The 24,815-nt window shown below is 59.1% G+C and overlaps 1 protein-coding gene across 7 annotated transcripts in view; it reads right to left on the bottom strand.

Moving 5' to 3' along the window:
- PEMT (phosphatidylethanolamine N-methyltransferase) overlaps positions 1-23,751 on the bottom strand; it is a 67,931-nt gene extending 44,180 nt beyond the window's left edge. The window contains exons 1-2 of one of the 7 annotated variants that reach the window (XM_066365061.1): positions 23,727-23,751; positions 6,387-6,494 (exon numbers count right to left, since the gene is read on the bottom strand). In XM_066365061.1, coding sequence (XP_066221158.1) covers positions 6,387-6,479 — 93 coding nt within the window. In that variant the 5' untranslated portion in view covers positions 6,480-6,494; positions 23,727-23,751. Of the gene's footprint in view, positions 1-6,386; positions 6,495-12,813; positions 12,935-20,909; positions 21,104-21,164; positions 21,299-21,361; positions 21,464-22,394; positions 22,633-23,726 lie in introns of those variants that run through there. The other 6 variants (XM_066365057.1, XM_066365060.1, XM_066365056.1 and 3 more) reach the window with 6 other exon arrangements.
- Positions 23,752-24,815: the final 1,064 nt, after the last annotated feature.

Here is a 24,815-nt window from a genome sequence, read left to right as displayed (position 1 = left end):
AGAGAGAGAAAAGCAGAAACTGAGGCAGCCGGGCCGGGGCACCCTCACTGCACCAGGCGGGGCGGGGCGGGGCAGGACAGGAGGAGGAGCACCATCCGCCCCTCCCGCCGGTCATCTCCTCTGGCCTGGACGTGCAGCGGGGAGCACCTCGCCTTGCCCACAGCGCCACCTGCTGTCCGGCCGCCCTGGCTTCCTCCAAAGCCGGCAGCCACCTGGTGAGCCCAGACCACCAGCCTAGGGGCCATGGTCCAGCGGGACAGAAGAGGCGCACAGGTCAGGAGGTCAGGAGGTCAGGAGGAGGGAGGAGGGAGAGGGTGCAGACCTTCCATGCTTTCTCTCCTCTTTCTCCACACACTCCCCACCCCGGAAGCTCTCCAAAGCCAGTCCTTCTGGGGTCTGACTGCACTCAACACGTAGACCACGCGTGTCTTTCTCACCAATCAGTCGCCCGGGGCCCCCACCATGGAGCCAGCTGGCTGAGCCTCCTCTCGCACGTGCCCACGAAACCACGCCGAGCGCGGTGACTCTTCCTCAGAGCGCGCCCAGACTCTACCTGCCGCTCCCGCCTCTGCTGGGTCGCTCTGGTCCGTAGCTGGGGCCCCGATCGCTGTCGACAGCCCCCCAGCCCCAGCCCTGACCACTCATCGGCTCTCACAGAAGCCCACGGTCAACCTCGAAAACCGAGTCAGGTCAGGTTACTCCTCCCCGGCTGCCAGTGCTGAGTCCAAGGTCCCCGCCGGGTCCCCAACGCCCTCCGACCTGCCCTCCGTGAGTTACCGTTCTGTTGGATTCTGACCAGCGCCCTTCCCTTGAAATCACCCCGAACTTCTGTCCGGGACTTCGCACTGCTGTTTCCTCGTCCCCGATGCCCAGGGGCTCCCGCCCTCAGAGGGGCGAGTCCTGCTGGAAGGCCCACCCCGTGCAGCCCTCCCTGCCCCCCCCAGCAGCCCTCCCTGTCCCCCCCCCGCAGCCCTCCCTGCCCCCCCCGGCAGCCCTCCCTGTCCCCCCCATGCAGCCCTCCCTGCCCCCCCCCGGCAGCCCTCCCTGTCCCCCGCCCCCCGTGCAGCCCTCCCTGTCCCCCCCCCGTGCAGCCCTCCCTGTCCCCCCCGTGCAGCCCTCCCTGCCCCCCTCCGTGCAGCCCTCCCTGTCCCCCCCCGTGCAGCCCTCCCTGTCCCCCCCCGGCAGCCCTCCCTGTCCCCCCCCCCGTGCAGCCCTCCCTGTCCCCCCGGCAGCCCTCCCTGTCCCCCCCCCGTGCAGCCCTCCCTGTCCCCCACCCTGTGCAGCCCTCCCTGTCCCCCCCCGTGCAGCCCTCCCTGTCCCCCACCCTGTGCAGCCCTCCCTGTCCCCCCCCCCGTGCAGCCCTCCCTGTCCCCCCGGCAGCCCTCCCTGTCCCCCCCCCGTGCAGCCCTCCCTGTCCCCCACCCCCGTGCAGCCCTCCCTGTCCCCCCCGTGCAGCCCTCCCTGTCCCCTGCCCCCCGGGCAGCCCTCCCTGTCCCCCCCCCGTGCAGCCCTCCCTGTCCCCCACCCCCGTGCAGCCCTCCCTGTCCCCCCCCCCCGTGCAGCCCTCCCTGTCCCCCCCCCGGGGCAGCCCTCCCTGCCCCCCCCCAGCTTGTGCTCACTCATGTACTGTCCCCCCCAGGGTTTCAGTGCCTCATGTTCAGGACAATGCCTGAGTGACAGCAGTGACGTCCTGCCAGCCCCAGGTTACAAACTGGGGGGAGTAGCAGCCCTTGCTGAGACCTGAGACCCACTCAGCACGAGCCCAGCGAGTCCAGCCAGGCTCCAGATCGGCCGTGGCGAGGCCTGACCCAACGTGGACCAACGGTCTCACAGGTGCGACCTCTCACAGCTCGGCTCGGTGCGGCAAGATCCTCGTGCCCACAGCACCACAGAGCTGGGGCCTGGCCTGACCCGGACAGCGTGTCCTGCCTGCAGTGCCCGTCCACTGCTGTCCTGGGCAGCGGCTCACCACACCGCAACCTGTTTCCATAACTCCCCTCTTTACAAGGCGGCTTTGAAGAGCTCCCTCCCTCCCTCTCTCCCTCTCTCCCTCTCTTCCAGTAATGAACCACAAACTACACCGGTGGTTAATTTTTTCCAGAAACTTAGAAGAGCCTGACCAGGCGGTGGCACAGTGGATAGAGTGTCAGACTGGGACATGGAGACCCAGGTTCGAGACCCTGAGGTCGTCAGCTTGACCGTGGGCTCATTTGGTTTGAGCAAAAGCCCATCAGCTTGAGCCCAAGGTTGCTGGCTTGAGCAAGGAGTCACTCAGTGTTGCTGGAGTCCCCAGTCAAGGCACAGATGAGAAAGCAATCAATGAATGATGCTTCTCATCTCTCTCTCTTCCTGTCTGTCTGTCCCCATCTGTCCCTCTCTCTGTCTCTGTCACAAAAACAAAAAAAAAACAAAAAAAAAAAACACCCTTGGAAGAAAACAGCCTTTTGACAAATGCGCAGGCATGAGCTACCTGACTTACAAATCTTACGCACCTTAACCACACAGCTGTTGTGAGTGTTGCTGTCGGTCACGGTGTGGCCTTTAAAGAACTCACAAAAAAACCCTCTGCGGGAGGGCCAGCAGGAACAATGGGAGGAGCTTGTGATGAAGTGTCTCCAGGACCCACTGGGCACCTGCGGAGCGAGCCCCCAGCGCCCGGAGAACCAGCATGAGGCTGGTGAAGGTGGGCTTGCGGGGAAAGACCACCACACACTCCCCGCGGACCACGCCGTCTGCCAGCAGGGCCAACGGCCTTTCACTGCCCGCAGTAGTGTCCTCTGGCTGCTTCAACAGATGACTGCAAGCTGTGTGGTTTAGAACAGGCTACATCCCCCTCACCGTCCTAGAGGCCAGAAGGTCGAAATCAGTATCACGGAGCCAAAGCCACGGTGTGGAGGGCCTCCCTCCTCTCACAGGCCTGGGGGAGCCCGTTCCCACCTCTCCCAGCCTCTGACGGCTGCACCTTCCTCGGGCCCTGGTGGCCTCACTGGTCTCCAAGGCAGTGTCCCCGCGTCCCCTCCCCCCTCTCGTGAGGACATGACTGTCTGTCGTCACACCCACGCTGAGAGCCCAGGGCAGCCTCCCCACCTCGCCCCTGCAGTCTCCCCATCGCGTCCCCCCCCCCCCCGGCAGCCTCCCCACCCTGAGAGTCCCTGCAGCCTCCCCACCTCGCCCCCGCAGCCTCCACACCTCGCCCCTGCAGTCTCCCCACCTCACCCCTGCAGCCTCCCTGCAGTCTCCCCACCTCACCCCTGCAGCCTCCCCACCTCGCCCCTGCAGTCTCCCCACCTCACCCCTGCAGCCTCCCCACCTCACCCCTGCAGCCTCCCTGCAGTCTCCCCACCTCGCCCCTGCAGCCTCCCTGCAGTCTCCCCACCTCGCCCCTGCAGCCTCCCCACCTCACCCCTGCAGTCTCCCCACCTCGCCCCTGCAGCCTCCTGGCCTCACCCCTGCAGCCTCCCCACCTCGCCCCTGCAGTCTCCCAACCTCACCCCCGCAGCCGCCCCTGCAGTCTCCCCACCTCGCCCTCGCAGCCTCCCCACCTCGCCCCTGCAGCCTCCCCACCTCGCCCCTGCAGCCTCCCTGCAGCCTCCCCACCTCGCCCCTGCAGCCGCCCTGCAGCCTCCCCACCTCGCCCCTGCAGTCTCCCAACCTCACCCCCGCAGCCGCCCCTGCAGTCTCCCAACCTCACCCCCGCAGCCTCCCCACCTCGCCCCTGCAGCCTCCCCACCTCGCCCTCGCAGCCTCCCCACCTCGCCCCTGCAGCCTCCCCACCTCGCCCCTGCAGCCTCCCCACCTCGCCCCTGCAGCCTCCCCACCTCACCCCTGCAGCCTCCCCACCTCACCCCTGCAGCCTCCCCACCTCGCCCCTGCAGCCTCCCCACCTCACCCCTGCAGCCTCCCCACCTCGCCCCTGCAGCCTCCCCACCTCACCCCTGCAGCCTCCCCCTCACCCCTGCAGCTGCCCTGCAGCCTCCCCACCTCGCCCCTGCAGCCTCCCTGCAGTCTCCCCACCTCGCCCCTGCAGCCTCCCCACCTCACCCCTGCAGCCTCCCTGCAGTCTCCCCACCTCACCCCCGCAGCCTCCCTGCAGCCTCGCCACCTCACCCCCGCAGCCTCCCTGCAGCCTCCCCACCTCGCCCCTGCAGCCTCCCTGCAGTCTCCCCACCTCGCCCCTGCAGCCTCCCCACCTCACCCCTGCAGCCTCCCTGCAGCCTCCCCACCTCACCCCCGCAGCCTCCCTGCAGCCTCGCCACCTCACCCCCGCAGCCTCCCTGCAGTCTCCCCACCTCACCCCTGCAGCCTCCCTGCAGCCTCCCCACCTCACCCCTGCAGCCGCCCTGCAGCCTCCCCACCTCGCCCCTGCAGCCTCCCCGCCTCGCCCCTGCAGTCTCCCCACCTCGCCCCCGCAGCCTCCCTGCAGCCTCCCCACCTCACCCCTGCAGCCTCCCTGCAGCCTCCCCACCTCACCCCCGCAGCCTCCCTGCAGTCTCCCCACCTCACCCCTGCAGCCGCCCTGCAGCCTCCCCACCTCACCCCCGCAGCCTCCCTGCAGTCTCCCCACCTCACCCCTGCAGCCTCCCTGCAGTCTCCCCACCTCGCCCCTGCAGCCTCCCCACCTCGCCCCTGCAGCCTCCCTGCAGCCTCCCCACCTCGCCCCTGCAGCCTCCCCACCTCACCCCCGCAGCCTCCCCACCTCACCCCCGCAGCCTCCCCACCTCGCCCCTGCAGCCTCCCCACCTCACCCCCGCAGCCTCCCTGCAGTCTCCCCACCTCACCCCTGCAGCCTCCCTGCAGTCTCCCCACCTCACCCCTGCAGCCTCCCCACCTCGCCCCTGCAGCCTCCCTGCAGCCTCCCCACCTCACCCCTGCAGCCTCCCTGCAGCCTCCCCACCTCGCCCCTGCAGCCTCCCCACCTCGCCCCTGCAGCCTCCCTGCAGCCTCCCCACCTCGCCCCTGCAGCCTCCCCACCTCACCCCTGCAGCCTCCCTGCAGTCTCCCCACCTCGCCCCTGCAGCCTCCCCACCTCACCCCTGCAGCCTCCCTGCAGCCTCCCCACCTCGCCCCTGCAGCCTCCCCACCTCGCCCCTGCAGTCTCCCCACCTCACCCCTGCAGCCTCCCTGCAGCCTCCCCACCTCACCCCTGCAGCCTCCCTGCAGCCTCCCCACCTCGCCCCTGCAGCCTCCCCGCATCTTCCATACACAGTAACCTTCACAGGGCCCAAGCGTTAGGACGGAGACATCTTTTGGGGGCCACGCCCACGGCCTCCTACCCTTCCTTGTCTGGTGCTGCGGAGGCTGACAATGTCAAGTGGGAGGGGCAGGTGCCAGGGCAGAGAGAGCTGGGGAGGGCAGAGTCCAGCCAGAGGGGCGGGGGCACTGCAGGCGTGTGGGGTGGGCCTCCCGGGAGGGCAGCGGGGTCCCAGGAGGCCTGGCGGAGCCAGCTCTGGACCTCTAGCTCCCCGGCCCCCTCAATTCCCCTCCCGCTGGAAGCTGGCCCAACCACCTCAGGGCCGGTCCAGCGTGTTCCGGATAGGAGAGTCGGACGATGGCGCATTTAGAATGCAACCTCTCTGAGATGAGCAGCCTTGTCCCCCCACCCCCGACCTCCCCAGGTGGATAAAAGACCTAATTCGTAAACCAGATGGAAAACACGTCCTGTCACCTGAAATGAAAACAGTCTGGAACAGGGTGTTGCTCTTGCTGAGCCTGGCTTTATTCTTCCCGCCACACTCGAGGGTGATCACAGGGTGTTCAGGGCTCTGCATCAGCAAGCCCAAGCAGGCGGCCCCGGGGACCGCCAGCAGCTGCTGTCCCCTGCGCCCCTCCAGAGAGGACAGCAGGGGAGAGCCGGACCAGAACCTCCAAATGCTGCCCCCGCACCGTGATGGGGGCGAGGGCGTCTCGGGGCAAGCGCCATGGCCACTCCCCACCAGCCCCATCTCCCCCGTGTCCTCCACCCCAGCAGAGGAGCAGGGGGCGCGTTTTCACATCTCACAGACCTGCTCTTGCTACCCAGCAAGAACACACCTCAGGCCAGTGTGTGCGAACCGTCTGCAGAACGCCTCGCTTAGGAAAAGTAATCGGTTTATGGAACACGTGTGGGAGGCAGCTTCACTCTGTGTCACGGCAGAGGGAAGAGAAAACCCACACCGGGCACGGGTGGGCAGCCCCATCTGGTCAGCCCCGCTCCTGGGGCCTCTGCCCATGCCAAGACATGGTGGGATGCCCAAGGCGAGGGGCTCCCCTGCTCAGCATCCCCTGACGGGGTGCCAACCTCAGTGGAGAAGCAGAAAGAATGATTCAACGCCATCCAGGGAAAAAGAGCGGCCATCTCCCTGTCTGGGCAGCCTGCCCTCGGACAGGGTCAGGGCGAGAGCACTTACCACATTCCAGAAGAGCGGGTTGAAGATGATGGTGAGGACGGCAGCCACAAAGCTGGGGTCAGAGGGGTCCACGTAGCCCAGCAGCCGGGTCATCACGCAGAGGTCCGCCTGCAGGGATGGAGCCGGCGTCAGCAGGAGACCCACTGGGCCCCTCCCGGCCCCGCCTAGCCCACAGTGACAAGCCTCCAGAGCTCATAGTTACCCTCTGGAACACCCTGGGAGGCTCAGACACATCCAAGTCCAGCAAAGGCTACTACAGTGCAATCGCATAAAAAACTGGAGGTGAGGAGCCAAAACCCAGCCAACTGTGTCGTGCCCTGTCGGGGCCAGCGAGCCGCCAGAGAGCAGCCTGCCTGGGTGCTAGACAGGAAATCAGCCGCCCGGAGGGTGGGTGCGCAACGCCCTCAGAGGAAGTGAGCCACGGGGACCAGGGACCGATAGCTGCATCACCCGAGTGCTGCGACTGGGACCCCGCAGAGGTGTTCGCAGAACCCCAGGGCCAACCTCAGGGCCTGACATCATGGGAAGAGGTCAAAGCCTCGCCAGCAGTCAGGTAAATGGAACATGAGTGTGCCTCTTCTCAGCACCCGCAATGGCAGACCGTCCTGAGTGTTAACAAGGCCGTGAGCTAAAGAAACGGGCTCCCACGTGGCCCCCGTTCCACCCAGGCACTTGCCCTAGAGAAAGTCACACGCATGTGCCCAGTGTGTGTGTGCAAAGGTCTTCCTGTCTGTGCACACTTGCAGTGAAAAAGCGTCCGTCTATGGAAGAATGGATAAATAAAATCTGGCCTCATTCCTAAAGTAGCCAAGCCACGCAATTTAAAATAAACTATTCGATAGATACATTGTATCGACATGTGATAGTCTATAAGCAGGTCAACTGAACAGAACTCCTAGGGGCATATTGATACATTTTTAGAAAATAACATCCAATCACATAGCCTAAGTAAGTATTCTTTCTCTATGTGTTTAAATAAAGCCTGGCGTGCAACCCAGTCAAGTGGCAATATGTGTTGTATTGTGTAGCATAGTGTTTCATCCTCCATACTGCGCACACTCGGGGACTGGGCCAGTCCGGCAGAGCCGTCTCCGGCACCGTGGAGTGTTCGGCAGCACCCCAGGCCTCCACCTACTCGATGCCAATAACTCTTGCCAGTTGTGACAATCAGAAATGTCTCCAGACATGCCCAAATGTCTTCTGGGGACAGAACTGCCCATGGTTGAGATCTCTTCTCTCTGGGATAAGAGGAGAGAGCCTCTGAACTTTCAACATCAATTTCTTTGGGGGAAAAAAAAAAAGATGAAACACCTCTAACATTTTGAGTGGTATTTGCCCTTTTTAAAAAGGGCATTAGAGGCCCTGGCCGGTTGGCTCAATGGTAGAGCGTTGGCCTGGCGTGCGGAAGTCCCGGGTTCGATTCCTGGCCAGGGCACACAGGAGAAGCGCCCATCTGCTTCTCCACCCCTCCCCCTCTCCTTCCTCTCCACCCCCCCCCCTCTTCCCCTCCTGCAGCCAAGGCTCCATTGGAGCAAAAAGATGGCTCAGGCGCTGGGGATGGCTCCTTGGCCTCTGCCCCAGGCGCTAGAGTGGCTCTGGTCGCAACAGAGCGACGCCCCGGAGGGACAGAGCATCGCCCCCTGGTGGGCAGAGCCTAGCCCCTGGTGGGCGTGCCGGGTGGATCCCGGTAGGGCACATGTGGGAGTCTGTCTGACTGTCTCCCAGTTTCCAGCTTCAGAAAAATCAAAAAAAAAAAAAAAAAAAAAAAGGGCATTAGAGGCTTTAGGGGACTCGCCACATGCAGTTCAAAATAAAAGTCGCTCAGAGCTCTAATCTTTCCCATAATATCTATTTTTGTGGTGCTTTTTGTTTTGTTTTTCTGCTTGAGGATACAGTTCATTCTCTCAAGAAATATTTGTCTCCCCCCTTCTGAGGGGCTGGAGAGGAGATGCCCCCACACTGCCCGAGTCCTGGAAGGGCAGGCAGCAGCCTCCACGCCATTCTTGCCTCACCAATACCCTCTCCTGGTGTAACTCAGCCACTGAGGGTGACAGTGGGAAGATTCCGGAAAGCCGCTGAGTGCAGAGGATGCAGCCCGGCATGTCCTCTCACGCCTGAGCCGCCTCCCCCGTCAGCCTGTATTCTTCCAGACAGAGCTTTCACTCTCCGTGGCCAAGGGTAGCGCTATGCGGATAGCAGGCAGTCCAGTCCGCACTGGTCCCCTGAGACCGACGGACCAGCAAAGGAACGCAAGGTGCATTATCACGTGCACACGGGGGTGAGATGACCGGGGAAAGGGGCCCCAGGAGCACACAGGGGCATCGATACATGAATGACGAAAGAAGAGCCGCTCAGGCAACAGTGAGAAGAGTGACACGGGCTGCATGGCCGTGCCCCAGGCTCTGGGCACCCTGTGGGCACCTGGCATGCCAACACCCACCCGTCAGGTACACAAACGAAGCCCAGCCTCCCATCTCCCTTCTCTCTGGTCCCAGGCTGTACCCCGGCCTCTGCCAGAGCCGCTGAGGCTCGGCCGCCCTCAGGGCAGGTACCCCATGAAGCCGTGGACGGCGACGGGCGACCTCGGCTCGGTCCGGTGTCCCTGCCTTGTCTACCCGGCCCCCATCTCAACCCCCAACCAAGCCTGCCTGCCTGGCCCCTGGCCACTGCCCCCACCCCATTCACAGGTTCCATCTGCTTGGTGATCCCATCCTTCTCCTGTTCAAAGCCCTCCAACACATCCACCCGCCTGCCCTCAGGGCGGGGCTGTGGACCCCAGGGGCTCCGAGCCGCCCCCGCCCCCACCATGCCCGCACACGCCAGGCTCCTGGCCCACAAAGGGCTTCCCGCACCTCGGCGCTCAGACAGGTGACAAATGCACCTTCCTGCCCCATCGCCCACACCACACAGGGCACTCTAGCCCTTTCACTGCGGCTGACGTGGTGTCTGAAGTCCCTTCTCTCCCCTGTGCCCCCCCCAGACCTGCGGGGCATCTCCTCCACCCGCCCCCCACCTTCTTCATCCTCCTCAGTGCACAGCCCCATGGTTCTCCTAGGCTGGGGGCCATTTTTCCCTCCATCTTTGGTATCTTCTGCCTGACAACAAAGAGTCAGCGTTTGCTGAGAGGACAGTGACCTTGTGTAGTCATCAGTAAGAAGCAGGAGCCCCAGGCACCGCTCGGAGGCCCGGCCACAGCTTGGTCCCCTGTGCTCCTGGACTCGATCCCCTCCCTGCCGCAGGACCAGGGGCAGTACGAGGGTTTTGCACGTGAACAGCCGAGAACGACTGGACGATCCGTCCAGACACAGAGGGCCCGGCTGTAGATGTACCAGCCCACCAGAGGCTGGGCTTCACAGATACTCATTTTCATGGCGTCTTTGAAGCTGAGATACCCAGCAGTGTTCCCAGGCACAGGCAGGAGGCGGGGCGGCCAGACCAAGGCAGGGTGGGGCCTCCTCGGGTCCTTGGAAACCTCAGGGGTGGGCCCCACGGAACGCAGCTCAGTCCCCTGTGGTGAGACCTGGTGCGGCCTGCCTGTCCCCCCGGTGTGCACCTGGTGCCAGGTGTTGAGGGGGGACCCCTGGCCCTCCCTGAGCTCCATCACCCACACTGTGACCTCCACTCTCCACTCCACAAGCCAGCCGGCTCCTCCCCCCAGCCGGCTGCCTGGACACCGACAGCTCCCACCAAAGGACCTGAAAGCATCAGACAGAGGAGCTCAGGGCCAGCACGCCCGGAGCAGGACATGTTCTTTCTGCCACTTGCTAAAATTTCACACGGAAACTTCCATGGGAGTTCACTTGGCAGTCTTACCGACAAGGGTTTTCTGGGCCCAGCTCGCTACTGACTAGGGTTTTATTGTTAGCCAGCGTCCCCTTAAGGAGCGCTCTGTCAGAACCGCCATTCTCCTGAGCCCAATTCTCTCCTCCCTGTCCTCCTGTCCATCAGCGGACGGGCAGCGCCTGGTCGCGACACTGAGCGTGTCCCACAGTCAGGGTGGATGGCTGGCCCTGGTCCAATCCTCACTCAGCAGAGAGAAGTAGAACAGTCGCTCCTGCAATCACCCTCGACCCTGCCAGCCACAGCTCGGGTCCTCCGCACCCTCCCGGCTTGTGGCAGTGCCCGGAGGCGGCCACTCGGACGGCCCTGGTGGTCACACAGCCCGCACTCTCCCAGGGTTCTCTGTGAGCTGGGGGACGGCCCTGGTGGTCACACAGCCCGCACTCTCCCAGGGTTCTCTGTGAGCTGGGGGGGAGCTGGGGGACGGCCCTGGTGGTCACACAGCCTGCACTCTCCCAGGGTTCTCTGGGCTTTGTCACTGATCGCCGTGAGCTGGGGGGGAGCTGGGGGACGGCCCTGGTGGTCACACAGCCTGCACTCTCCCAGGGTTCTCTGGGCTTTGTCACTGATCGCCGTGAGCTGGGGGGGAGCTGGGGGACGGCCCTGGTGGTCACACAGCCTGCACTCTCCCAGGGTTCTCTGGGCTTTGTCACTGATCGCCGTGAGCTGGGGGGGAGCTGGGGGCTGGCTGAGGAGACGCGCACATCCTCGGGGGCGGGAAACACCAGCCCTCCGCAGACCCCGCCTGACCTCAGCCAGAGCAGAGAGGGTCCAGTGTGAGGTACAGAACAGAGTCCCGGAGCCCTGCCCAGCTGGGGAGAGGGTGCAGATGGTGGCCGGAGGCTCACAGCCAGCTGGGTACCCAGTCCTGGGGACGAGGAGGAAGGGGAGAGCCGGGCAGATGGTTCAGGGAGGTTGTTCTCAGAGGGCACAGCTGCCTGACCAGCAAGGCTGGTGCTGATCAGGAGGGGCACAGGGAGTTTTCTGGGGTGATGGGGCCTGGGTCAGACTTCTCCCACAGGGCACTAAGGACTGTGCTTTCTTTCCCTGGGTACGAATCACACCTCTTGGGAAAAGAACACGGCACGCTGGGGACTGGGAATGGGGCCCTTATTTCACCACTGGACGCCCATGGGGTCAACACTGCCCCCTCAAATGTGTAAGATAGTTTTAAGAATTCAACTCACGGCCCTGGCCGGTTGGCTCAGTGGTAGAGCGTCGGCCTGGCGTGCGAATCCTGGGTTCGATTCCAGGCCAGGGCACACAGGAGAAGCACCCATCTGCTTCTCCACCCCTCCCCCTCTCCTTCCTCTCTGTCTCTCTCTTCCCCTCCTGCAGCCAAGGCTCCATCGGAGCAAGGTTGGCCCGGAAGCTGAGGATGGCTCTGTGGCCTCTGCCTCAGGCGCTGGAGTGGCTCTGGTTGCAACAGAACAACACCCCAGAGGGGCAGAGCATCGCCTCCTGGTGGGCATGCCAGGTGGATCCCAGTCGGGCGCATGCGGGAGTCTGTCTGACTGCCTCCCGGTTTCCAGCTTCAGAAAAATACAAAAATAAAAAAAATAAAAAGACTTCGACTCACTGTTCTTCAACAGATACTGAGCATGCACTAAGGAGGGCCTGCTCTGGGGGAGGGGGTCTGGGACAAATAAATCCCTGAGACTGAGGGCAGAGGCCCCTCCCAGTGCTAGCTCACACATCAGTGAGTCTTCAGCTCAAGGTCAAAGTTCTCACTCCTCATCTCAGGGAGTCCTCCGTTCAAGCACCCAGAGAGAAAAGCACTGCTCTCCACCTCCTCTGCAGATATGAAGGCCAGGGGGCTGGGGAAAGCCCCCCCAGCCCAGGCAGAGAGCAGAGCCCACCTAAGCCCAGACCAGCACTCCAGATTCCTGATAGAGACGGGGGGGGGGGGGGGGCTTTCTGTCAGGACTGGGAGCCGCTGCTCCCAGAGGCACAAGGACGAGAAAGTCCCAGGGAAACCAGGCAGATGAGAAAGAAGAAAAACGCTTCTTACACTGTGCGAGCAGAGGCGGAGGGAAACTGAGGCACCGAAAGGTAAACCAGCTAACGCTGGCTGAAGCTGGCAGCAACGAACATCTGGGCAGGTCTCCCTCCCAATTAGGGGCGGAATAGCTCAAAACAGGGAACCCTGACCTCCCCTGGAGTCCCAGTGCCCTGGGCCAAGCTGTCTCCGCGGCATATCAGGTACCTCTGGTCACCTTGAGAGTGACGGGGGACTTGTGCTGCCTGGCAAAGGGCCTGCTCAGCGGAAAAGAATGAGTAATGGCTCACAGCGCATTCCAGGGGGCAGGGGGAGCCCCAGCAGGCTCCCCACTCCAGGCCAAACCCACCCTCTAACTGGACTGGCAGCAAAGAACCAAAAAAAAAAATACAGGGTCAGATGTGAGCAGAGCCGGAGATCCCTCAGCTACCCCTGCTGACCACCTCACTAAGGGAAGTGTCTCCCTGCCCTTACCCTCTCCACCCCCGCTTATTAGAGTAGCAGAAGTCCTCTACCAGGTAATTCTAAGGGAACCCCCCTCCGAGGCCACAGACCGCAGGGCTCTCTGTGCCTGAAGAGGAGACATACCACCTACCACCACCAGGAATCACCCCTCGGTCCAGCACGTGGGCTCAGCTATTGCAACCCCATGGTAAGGGTCAGTGAGGAAGTGGCTCATAGCAAGGGATTTCAGGACACTTCAAAAGAATGACTGACCACTGGTCAACAGCACCCAGGGTCACATAGTGACATCGGAACAAACAGCAGGGCCCAGGGAGTCAAAGTCGTATCGATCACAAGCAAGATCCACACACCAGAGACACCAAAGGGCAGGAGAGACGGGTGGGGGCGGGAACGGGGGCCAGAGGGGGCCGGGGGCCTCCAGCAGGACCCACCATCACTGCAGAATGTATCTTCGGCAGCACAGCCCCTGTCCCCGGAACGCCCCACATGTCCCTGGCATTCTCAGCTGATTCAGGCAAAATGAACTGGCCAACTTTGGGTTAGAAGCCCCGTGTCTGAAAACGACTAAATTAACAAGCCCAAGTGTTTTTCCTGGAAGATGTTTCCTATTGAATACTAAGGCAACCACTCCCTGACCTCATCTTCACTGCTCTGCACTGGGGGGTGAGGGGGGAGCACTTGTCTAGAAAGAAGGTCAGTCATCAGCTCACAGTACAGGCTGGAATCAATCAGGAAACTTCCAGCCTCCGAGAGAGACACAAGCAGGCCTCCCGTGACCTACCTCAGCGCGGGGTTCCCCTTGGGTAGAAGGGGGTGAAGAGACTGTCCCCCCACCCACCCCCTGAGAGGTCACACCCTGGACGGCAGGAGAACAGGTGTGAAACACCAGGTTCCGAGGTGCTTCAGGGCCCAGTCGTGCTGTCCCCTCCCTACTCTGCTTAAGGCTAACAAACACAGACGGACACCTCCCCTCTTTCTGGGAGGGCCCACTGGGACACATGCCAGCTAAGGAACCACCAGAAGAAGACACTGCCCACGCGGAAACGGAAGGTTAAGCAAGCCCTGAACACCATCGTGTTTTGATTCTTTATTTTAAGATTTTATTTATTGAAGAGAGAAAGAGAGAGGGAGAGGTGGTGGGAGGAGCGGGAAGCATGAACTCGTAGTAGCTGCTTCTCGTGTGTGCCCTGACCTGGGCAAGCCCGGGGTTTTGAATCAGCCACTTCAGCGTTCCGGGTCAACGCTTGACCCACCGCGCCACCCCAGGTCAGGTGCAGACCATCTTAGGGCAGGAAGCTTGTTGAAATGTCACCATGTGACAGTGATCAGCTACAGACACTTTCTGGAAAAACATGACTTTGACGTGTTTCCAAATCCCACAATAAAATGAAATGGCCAGCAGCTGCTCTAATCCCCTAAACCCGTAAATCCCTTCAGGACAGGGAAAGATGTTTATTCATTCTTCCTCGTTCAACAACTGCGTCCAGGGCTGCGGTCAAAAATGGCTCAGATGGTTCCCATGCTCCCAAGGGGGTGAGGCCGCAAAGTGAGCCACCGTCCGGGAGTGGGACCTGAGGCTGGGCCTCGCCTTCCTCCCCGGGGTCCCCCCTCTCTTCTCCTCCACGTGACTGTGAACTGCAGACCCCTTCCCCTCAAAGTCACCCTCAAGGCCCCCACAGACCCCCTTCGGTTGACACTACTGAGTATTATATTTATTCAAAGACATGCTTATGTGTTAAAGGCAACGATAACAACAAGCCCGCTGACCTTCCCTGGGAAGTGACCAGGCGCCAAGCCCTGCCAAAAGGCTTTCACGAGGCAGGGCAGAGAACGGTCCCGAAACAAAGCTTGCCCCAGACTTGGCCAAGACTGGACACTCTCTGTAAGCCTGGGCATGTCACGTGCCGTCCGTAAACTTTGAACAACAGTGGCGCCTCCTTCGTGGGACCACTGGGAGGATTAAATCGCAAGGAAAGCACTCAGTAGCGTCTGGCAGGCAGAGGAACTTGATAGGTGCTAGTTAGCTATTGCAACTGTTATTCAGCCCCTGCAACAACCCTGTGTTGTGTGCCCATTTTTCAGATTTAAAAACTGAGGCTAGGCCCTGGCCAGTTGGCTCAGCGGTAGAGCGTCAGCCTGGCGTGCGGGGGGACCCAGGTTCGATTCCCGGCCAGGGCACATAGGAGAAGCGCCCATTTGCTTCTCCACCCCCCTCCCTCCTTCCTCTCTGTCTCTCTCTTCCCCTCCCGCAGCGAAGCTCCATTGGAGCAAAGATGGCCCGGGTGCTGGGGATGGCTCCTTGGCCTCTGCCCCAGGCGCTAGAGTGGCTCTGGTCGCCCTGGAGGGGCAGAGCATCGCCCCCTGGTGGGCAGAGCCTCGCCCCTGGTGGGCGGGCCGGGTGGATCCCAGTTGGGCGCATGCGGGAGTCTGTCTGACTGTCTCTCTTCCAGCTTCAGAAAAATACAAAATAAATAAATAAATAAATAAATAAAAACTGAGGCTAACCCATGACAAAAACGGACAGAACTAAGAAGTGAGACAGTCAAATTCACAATTACAGTCGGAGACCTGGATACTCCTCTCTCAGTGACTGATTGAGGAGAAAGGCGAAAATAAAAAATAAAAAAATGGTGTTGACCTGAGTACCACCGCCACCCACTTGCACTAACTTATGTTCACAGAACACCCCACAATAACAGAAGGAGAAGGCACATTCTTCTTGGACACACATGGAACAGGTACCAAGCTAGAGCACATTCTGGGCCATAAAACAAACGTTAAGTGGAAAAGAAGACAGCGACAAAAGCATGCTATAAAACACCGCAACAGAATTACACTGGAAATCAACAACGGAAAGATACCTTGTTAAAGTGTAACGATCCACACAGGTCAAGAGGAAGTCTGAAAGGGAAGTTTTAAAGTATTGTGAACTGACTCAACATCTCAGAGATGGTGGGAGAGAAGGCTAAGAATTAGGAAGTGCACAGCCTGCATGAATGAAGAAGAAAAGCCTCAAATCAGTAACAGAAGCTTCGACCTAAAGAAGTTAAGTGATAGTGGGGGTAAATTAAACTCAAAGCACAAAGTAGGAAAAAATAAAAGACCCCCCACATCAATCAAATTGAAAACAGGAAAATAGAGAGCCCACGCTCAAGCCCAGTGAGCCTGCGCTCAAGCCGGTGACCTTGGGGTTTCGAACCCAGGACCTCAGCATCGCAGGTCGCGCCCCCCCCCCACTGCACCACCACCAGTCAGGCAACACCAGAAGATTTTTAAAAACAGTTCTGTAGCCTGACCAGGCGGTGGCGCAGTGGATGGAGCATCGGACTGGGACCTGGAGGACCCAGGTTCAAAACCCCAAGGTCACCAGCTTGAGTGCAAGGTCACTGGCTTGAGCAAAGGTCACCTGGTCTGCTGTAGCCCCCCCAGTCAAGGCACATATGAGAAAGCAATCAATGAACAACTAAGGAGCTGCAATGAAGAACTGATGCTTCTCATCTCTCTCCCTGCCTGTCTGTCTGTCCCTATCTGTCCCTCTCTCTGTCACAAAAACAAAACAAAACAATTTTGTATAGCAGCAAACATCATGCCCTGAAAAGCAATGAAGAAACGCCCTGTCTGCCACAGACATTTTGCCACCATCAGCCTCCCAGGTCACAGGTGGCCTCGAAGCCCCTGAACACAGAGGCTCTGCTTCTGAAGACCGCCCACCGGTGGGGCACACTTGACCGTGTATAAAGCTCCCCTGCAGACTTACCTCACCTGGGTCCTCGCCAGAGCCATTTATCCCCATTTCACAGATCAAGAAACTGAAGGGCACCTCTTGACACCTACCCTGAGTGACAGCACCCATCTGCTCAGGAGAGCAGGGGAGTCCACACCGAAAAGGGACCTAGACATGGGCATAAAAGGCTCCCACCTTCACTGCCCCGCCGGCCTGGGTCCTCCAAGAAACCAGCACCCCAAGCCCCCCTGGAGCAGTCGTCTGAGTCCTGGAGGTGCTCCTGCCCACGGACAAGTTGGCAGTCCCTGCCCCCGGCCACCCACAGTCAGCTTGCTTCCTGCTGCTGTCACATTGAAGAGGAGGAAGGCTCTGGAGCCCCACAGCGAGGACGGGGAGAAAGCCTAGGTCAGTGAGGCTGCAGCAGCTACACTCCACACCCCAGCAGGTGACTTCTTTTTTTTTTTTTTTTTAAGTTAAAAGCAAAACCAAGACTCTGTACCAAATGGAATGAGCCCAGAGACAGCTGTTAAGGGCACTGTCCCCAACAGCTGCACGGTTCAGTACAACACAGCAGCCTCCTGCCACCTGAGGTGGTGATCAAGTGTCACACGATGAAATACCATCTTTGATATACTGGGTTAAATAAAATTTGTTTTAAAAAAAAGTAGTGGCCCTGGCTGGTTGGCTCAGCGGTAGAACGTCGGCCTGGCATGTGGAAGTCCTGGGATTGATTCCCAGTCAAGGCACACAGGAGAGGTGCCCATCTGCTTCTCCACCCTTCCCCCTCTCCTTTCTCTCTCTCTCTCTCTCTCTCTCTCTCTCTCTCTCTCATCTGCTTCTCCACCCTTCCCCCTCTCCTTTCTCTCTCTCTCTCTCTCTCTCTCTCTCTCTCTCTTCCCCTCCCGCAGCCAAGGCTCCACTGGAGCAAAACTTGACCCGGGCGCTGAGGATGGCTCTATGGCCTCTGCCTCAGGTGCTAGAATGGCTCCTGTTTCAACAGAGCAATGCCCCAGATGAGCAGAGCATCACCCCCTGGTGGGCATGCCGGGTGGATCCCGGTTGGCAGAGAGCATGCATTTGTCTGTCTCTCTGCCTCCCCGCTTTTCACTTAAAAACAAACAAACAAACAAAAAAAAACCCAGTAGTAATCTCACCAATTTCTTTTTAGTTTTTAAAATGTGGCTACTAGCCGAGTTTAAGTGATAATAAATGTGACACATTATCTTCCTGCTGGACAGCGCTGGGCCAGCACACTGAGACCCTGAGCTCAGGGGCCACGGGCTGAGGAACCACCTTGAAGCTGGCTCAGGCCAGACACTGACACCTCGTAGAACCAGAGCTTTTGGTCGAGGAGGGAGAAGAGCTACCACATAAAATAAATACATCATGTTGTATGTTGTTGTTTTATTTTTTTTTTTGAAGGTGCATCCCTTGGCAACAGGAAGCTTAACTGTACCAGCAAGGGCAGCTGTGGAGAGAAGTCCACTAGGGTCACTGTGCCCAGTCCCTCTTCTCTCCAACGGCACAGGCCAATCAGATCCAAAAAAGGGAGAAAGCACACAGTGAGTTCATCTCCCCCCTGTGCCTTGCTGGTCCTCAACTCCTGCTTCTAAGTCTACTAACACAGGCCTTGCTCAGGTACCCGAGACAGGAGGACCCTAACCCCCCAGCTGGGCCTGCACTCGGCCCCCTGGCCCCCTTGCATTCTGCCCTGTGGCTCGAAGGCTTCCCCCGCTTCACGTGACAATGAGCCACTTGTCCATGAAGAATCCACCCGAAGCCGGGCAATGCTGAGGATTCCTTCTTGGCATTGCATATGCCCCTTTCATCTGAGATTAGCTGTGCTAGAAAACATGAATCACAGTCCCACCACTGACCATGTGCACCCAGAGTCTCTAACGGTCATTGAGAATTTAAGATTCTTTTTTTTTTTTTTTAGGTGAGAGGAGATAATGAGCCAGACTCCTGCATGTGCCCTGACAGGGATCAATCTAGCAACCCCATCTGGGGCCGATGCTCGAGTACCAAGCTAATTTTAGCACCTGAGGCTGACATGCTCAAACCAACCAAGCTCTCCTCAGGTCCTGGGGCCACTGGCTGTGGGAGGGGTAGAGAGAGAGAAGGGGAAGAGGGAGGGGGAGAGAAGTAGATGGTTGCTTCCCCTGTGTGCCCTGACCAAGAATTGAACCCAGGACATCCATACACCAGGCCAACGCTCTATCCACTGAGCCACTGGCCAGGACATTAATATTTTAAGAACTTCATCAATACAAACATCCTCCAAAGGGCAGCTCCCTAGAGGGTGCTGATGATCCACCATGATCATTACCTGGAAATATCCACTTTGTAAAAATGCCTGAGCTATACTCTACAACAGGGGTCCCCAAACTACGGCCCGCGGGCTGCATGCGGCCCCCTGAGGCCATTTATCCGGCCCCCGCTGCACTTCCGGAAGGGGCACCTCTTTCATTGGTGGTCAGTGAGAGGAGCATAGTTCCCACTGAAATACTGGTCAGTTTGTTGATTTAAATTTACTTGTTCTTTATTTTAAATATTGTATTTGTTCCTGTTTTGTTTTTTTTTTTACTTTAAAATAAGATATGTGCAGTGTGCATAGGGATTTGTTCATAGTTTTTTTTTATAGTCTGGCCCTCCATGGTCTGAGGGACAGTGAACTGGCCCCCTGTGTAAAAAGTTTGGGGACCCCTGCTCTACGATCTGTCACTCATCTAATAACATGTTATTCTTAAGGAAGAGTTTACTAATACTAATACTAATCTACTAATAATAGACATCTTTCTATCTTCTGCTTCCCACCCATCCACGTCCACTAGTCCTGACTCCTTCCAGGCCACATGCTAGCCTTCGACAGGCAAGGGCTTCCTCTTGTGTCCTCTGCCCTGCTATGCCTCCCCAAGAGCATCTGGTCCCACTGGCTTAGCGCTCAGGCCTTAGGTCACCTTCTCACAGGCAGGACACCAGCGATCGGGAAATTCTAAGCCTACCTTCCCACCAGCTACTCCCTGAAACACTGGCCAGTCTGATCCCCTTCAGAACGTCCGCTGTTCCCAGGCTGTCTGTCTGTCTTCCTGCTAAAAGGAAAGCTTGGGGGAAGCAGGCTGGCTCCACGTCCAAGTTCTCAATCAAGATCACCGGATCAGCCCTGGCCGGTTGGCTCAGCGGTAGAGCATCGGCCTAGCGTGCGGAGGACCTGGGTTCGATTCCCGGCCAGGGCACATAGGAGAGGCGCCCATTTGCTTCTCCACCCCTCCGCCGCGCTTTCCTCTCTGTCTCTCTCTTCCCCTCCCGCAGCCAAGGCTCCATTGGAGCAAAGATGGCCCGGGCGCTGGGGATGGCTCTGTGGCCTCTGCCCCAGGCGCTAGAGTGGCTCTGGTCGCAATATGGTGACACCCCGGAGGGGCAGAGCATCGCCCCCTGGTGGGCGTGCCGGGTGGATCCCGGTCGGGCGCATGCGGGAGTCTGTCTGACTGTCTCTCCCCGTTTCCAGCTTCAGAAAAATGAAAAAAAAAAAAAAAAAAAGATCACCGGATCAGTGAATGATGAAAGGGAAAGAATGAACTAGACTAAAGGCTGCTTTAGGCAAAGATGCATCTGATGGCTCCACGGAGAGTGGCCGATTGATGAAAAAAGTACATGAAAAATCTAAGAGGAAACTTTGGTGGAAGGGAGAATGTAGGAGAGGAAAACTCCTTGGAATTAGGGTCCTGGGGAGAGATGTCCTGAAAAGGCAAACTGTCTGGCTCATGACCTCACTAAGGGGCTGCCACCTCAGGCCAGCCGGACTCCAGACAGCAGGGCCTGTCCCATCCCATCCCAGCACAATGCTTTACAGGCTGTAAAGGTTCACAACACGGACCAAGAGGCCACATTCTGCAGCTGGCTAAGGACCCTACCACCCAGTCCCACACATTAACAGGCGCCACCATCCACACTCCCAAACACACATGCCTCCTTCACACTCACACATGTTCCGTCACATCTGTGTGTTGCTCATACACACTCACACACAGGATCCAGAACACACTCTAGGAGCAACTCTGACCACACAATCTCAGAGACTCACACACAATCTCAGACTCACAATCTCAGAGACTCACACAGAGACTCACACTCACAACCTCAGACTCAACCTCGGACTCACGCTCACAACCTGAGACTGAACCTCGCACTCACATCACAGTCCCAGACTACGAAATCTCAAACGCAGACACAACCTCAGGAGCCCCTCCTCCCTGGCACGCACAATCCCGAGTGCACCCACGCACGCACAATCCCGAGTGCACCCACGCACGCACAATCCCGAGTGCACCCACGCACGCACTCACACTCGCCCTCGCACCAGCTCCCTCGCCCCTCGCCACAGCCCCGCCCCCGTTACCTGGCAACGGAGGACCCACCCACCAGGCGTTGGAGGCGGTGCCCGGCCGCCGGGATCCCTCTCCCCGCACCCGCCGCGGCCTAACCGGGTCAGTACCTTCCTAAAGTCGATATTGCCGAGGCCTCCGCAGCAGTCGGGCCCAGCCACCGAGCTGCTCATAGGTTTGCGTTCCCGGGGCCCCCAGGTCGTCTCAACCAGGGGACCGCCTCTGCAGGGACCACGCGGGCGCCTCGCGGCAGCCACCTGCCCCCAGGGCCGGCCCCAAGGCGCCCGGGAAGCGCCGCCCGCCGGGGCGCTTTCCCGGTGACCCCCTCAACGTCTCCCGGCCTTCTGGGAAATGTAGTTCCTCACCCCTCCACGGCGCGCCACGTCCCGGAGCTCGCCAGCGGGCCTCTGCAAGGAACCGAGAACTACAAGTCCCAGGATCCTAAGCGGCAGCGACTGCCAGTTCCGACGCGGACAGTCAAGTGTCCGCTCGCATTCGGCCCCCTGCCTTGTCCCTTCGGTCCCCCGCGGCCCGGCTCCCGCACTCGGCCCCGCTAACTGACCTGGCGTCCCTGGACTTGACTGGCGGCGGCGGGGCTAGAGGCCAGCGGCGGCGGGTCGTAGGTATATAAGTAGCTTCCTGCGCAACCCCCCGCGGACTTGGCCTTTGGCCGGGCTCGGACCTCCCCCTGCCCCCGCCCCCTTCTGAGAGCCACGCTGGCCCAAAGGCGGTGCGGGCCGAGCCCTGGCTCTGTTCTGCAGCGGGGGTGCCTTCTCCTCGGGTCCCCGGGCCCCTCGCTGCCTCCACGGCCTTTGTCCCGGCCAGAGACACCTGCTTGCATGCCTTCGTCCTTCACTCATTCATTTATTCTCGCGTTCCCTCACCAGGTTATTTCTGAACTGTCTCGTGTGCTGCGTGCGACACAGGAGCCGGCGACACGAAGTCGCGGCCCTCCCTGTCTCCTAACGGAAAGAGGAGACAAAACGTGAACAAAGAAGGATGATCACTTGGATAAGGACAATGATGGGGAAAAAACACAAAACACGGGGGCTGGGTGAGATGGTATCAAGGGATAAGTGCCAGACATGCAGAGTGGGGAGGGCGGGGCAGGACAGACGAGGACAAGGGACTGCTGCTGCTGCTGCTGGTGCAAAGGCTGGGGGAGACAGGACGGAATTAGGGGGCACTTCGGGAATCCAAACAGCTGGTGAGCTGTGGAGGAGGAACAGGGAGAGGGAAGGAGCAGAGAAGAGCAGGTGGAACTTCCGATGGTTGGGTCCCAGGAAAAGGCCCTTTTGTGGCTGGGAAATAGATTCAAGAGATGCCTGTATTTTGCCCAGTCACCCAGCCAGCTGGGAATGCTGAGGTGTGCAATGGCCACCTGCTGCTCACTGCCCTCCCCCTTGGCCCCAGGTACCGACCCAGTCTTGAGTATTTGCTGAGCAAATCACTGGATGCGCCCCCCCCCCCCTTCCCTGCACACTGACTACAGATAGGCCCAACCTTCACACCATCCTTAGGTTGGCGCACGCACAAGCTCCGTGGCTCTCAGCCTTTTCGGAAATAAAAGGGCAGTATATATCGGTAAGACTCACCACACAGCCCTGTAAGAACTGCTTAAATAGGTGCTCAAGGGCTGGTTTGCCTACTGACCGGTGTCGCAAGGGTCAGGAGATCCTCCTCAGGGTGTCCAGGCAGGGCCTGCAGGAACAGGAGCCAGTTCTGAGGAGCTGAGCAGCCGAAGGGGTGGGGGGCTCTTATGGAGCATGCCTCCAGTCCCCCACCCCCACCTCCGCTTCACGGAAGCCCCCGTTTTCTCCTGACCTACCTGGCTGCCCCTATTGTTTTATTAAGCCAGGAAACAGAGTTTCTGTGTGTTTGGTTTATATGCCAGCGGGGAAGGTAAACATCAGAGGTCACAAGCAGAGCTGATGCAACTAGAGGAATCCCTTCCTCCACCCCAGCCTGCCCCCTACCACTCTCCCTCGGTGAAAAGGAAGTACCCAGCCAGACGACAGCTTCAAATGTGGCCGGGGGGGGGGGGGGTCTGTTCAGATCAGAAGCCTCTTGCTGAAGGTATTTTGGGGCAGAAGTCTTTGCCTGACCTTTTGAAAACCTGGTCCAGAGAGCTTGCAGGGACAACATGCAGGCCAACCTCTCTGGCCAGAAGTTTGACCCTTGCTGTGAGGAGATCAAAGCTAAAAGTCGTCTCTGCATTTCTTCATTGCCTTCCTACTCCCCCCACCCCCACCCCCACCCTGCCAGTGGTACTGGATCTGGCTACGTGGCTCCCAGCAATCACTTAAATGGGCTTCTATTAACTAAAATTAACATTTGCTTATTGGGTGACTTTGGGTAAAACTCAAATCTATTTCTTGTTCATAAAATAGGTATAATAATATCTCTCAAGCACAGCTGTGGTAAGGATTAGAGTTACTAAATATGCGCAGAAGTGCTCAGTACACAGTTCTCCATAAATGTTTGTCCCCTGCTTTCTATATAATTGAGACTGTTAAGATCACATGCATGATCCTCAGGGAACACTGGTGTTTAGGACAAGCTCAGCACTGGGGCCCAGGACAGCTGGGTGGTACTTCAGAGGCCCTGCCAAGTTCTCAGAAGGAGATGAGTAGCCAGAGCTGCTCTCCAGACAGCCCCCCCTGAGTCACCAGAAACCACCTCATCAGAAGTTCTTTAAAACCAGGAGGATGCCCACGGTGCCCAACGCCCCACTCCTAGACTTAGGAGTCCGAGTGCCCCACCCTGCCTGTGGAGGGCCCAGGAACCAGAGTGGCAGGTGCAGGAGCCTTGGTGGGCGCTGGGGCAGGGCAGCACTGCTGTGATGAGCCAACCCTCCCTTCCACCGGCCTTAGGAAGGAGCCCCAGTGACCTCAGTTGCTGGGAAAAGGGCTCAGGAGGGGGCTTACCTGGATCCAGTTGTCCAAGGCCCCGGGGACACCAGCAAGGACATTGGTGCTGGCAGGCCCTCTCTGTCCCCTCTGCTTCCACAGTGCGACGACCCCTGCCTTCCTGCTGGCCGTTTGCTGTTTCTGAAACACTCCATGCACACAGTCGCCACAGGGCCTTTGCGAAAATTGTGCCCCTTGCCTGACCCGTGGTGGCACAGTGGACAGAGCGTTACCTGGGATGCTGAGGTCCCAGATTTGAAACCCTGAGGTCTCTACCTTGACTGCAGAGTTGCCGGCTTGAGCGTGGGATCATTGAAATGATCCCCTGGCCACTGGCTTGAGCCCAGAGGTTGCTGGCTTGGAGCCCAGTGTTGCTGGCGACGTCTCCCTGAGTGAAATGGTGACTACAGAGCCTGCCTTCTTTTCAAGGTCACATCCGATATGCCCAAATCGGACACTGAGGCATGAAGCAAACACCAGTGGATTGTGAGGGATTGAAGTCCCACAGTTTGTTCTGCTAGACATAGTGGTGGTAAGCTAGCACACGTTACCTGACTACGTTTCCTTTCAAACCCCGGAGACTAGGTCCAGTTGGTTTCACCTGTACCAGATATCCATCCGTGGGCCAAGAGGGGTGACTGAGGATGTGGGTGCTAGACCAGGCTGGATTGGTTCAGGTGACCAATCTTAGTCAAGCAATGGGGGGGGGGCATGACCAGACTCTAGGAGAAGGTGGCATTCACCATTTAATGGTTCAAGGAGTGGAGTAGTGGGGGTGAAGGGTGGAGCGTTGAGTGCTGCTGAGTGCTTCACGGACTAGCAGCCTTTCCTGTGTGAAGTTCTGGCATCTGCTAATCCAGCGTTCTCAAGCAGGGGTGATTTTTGCCACATACATGCCTACCACATACATACATTGCCATTGGGCAATGTCCGTTGGCATAATTGGTTGTCACAGCTGGAAGGTACATGGACATCTAGTGATTAGAAGCAGGGATGCTACAATGTGCAGGACAGCTGCACAATCTAGAATTATCCAGCCCACAATATAATGGTGCTGAGGTTGAGAAAGCCTGCCCTGACCCTAGATGGAAATACAGTGTGTGTGTG

This window comes from Saccopteryx leptura, chromosome 2, assembly GCF_036850995.1.
Source record: "Saccopteryx leptura isolate mSacLep1 chromosome 2, mSacLep1_pri_phased_curated, whole genome shotgun sequence".
Taxonomy (NCBI): domain Eukaryota; kingdom Metazoa; phylum Chordata; class Mammalia; order Chiroptera; family Emballonuridae; genus Saccopteryx; species Saccopteryx leptura.
Note: the sequence above shows the minus strand (reverse complement) of the source record. Positions and strands in the feature narration are given on the sequence as shown.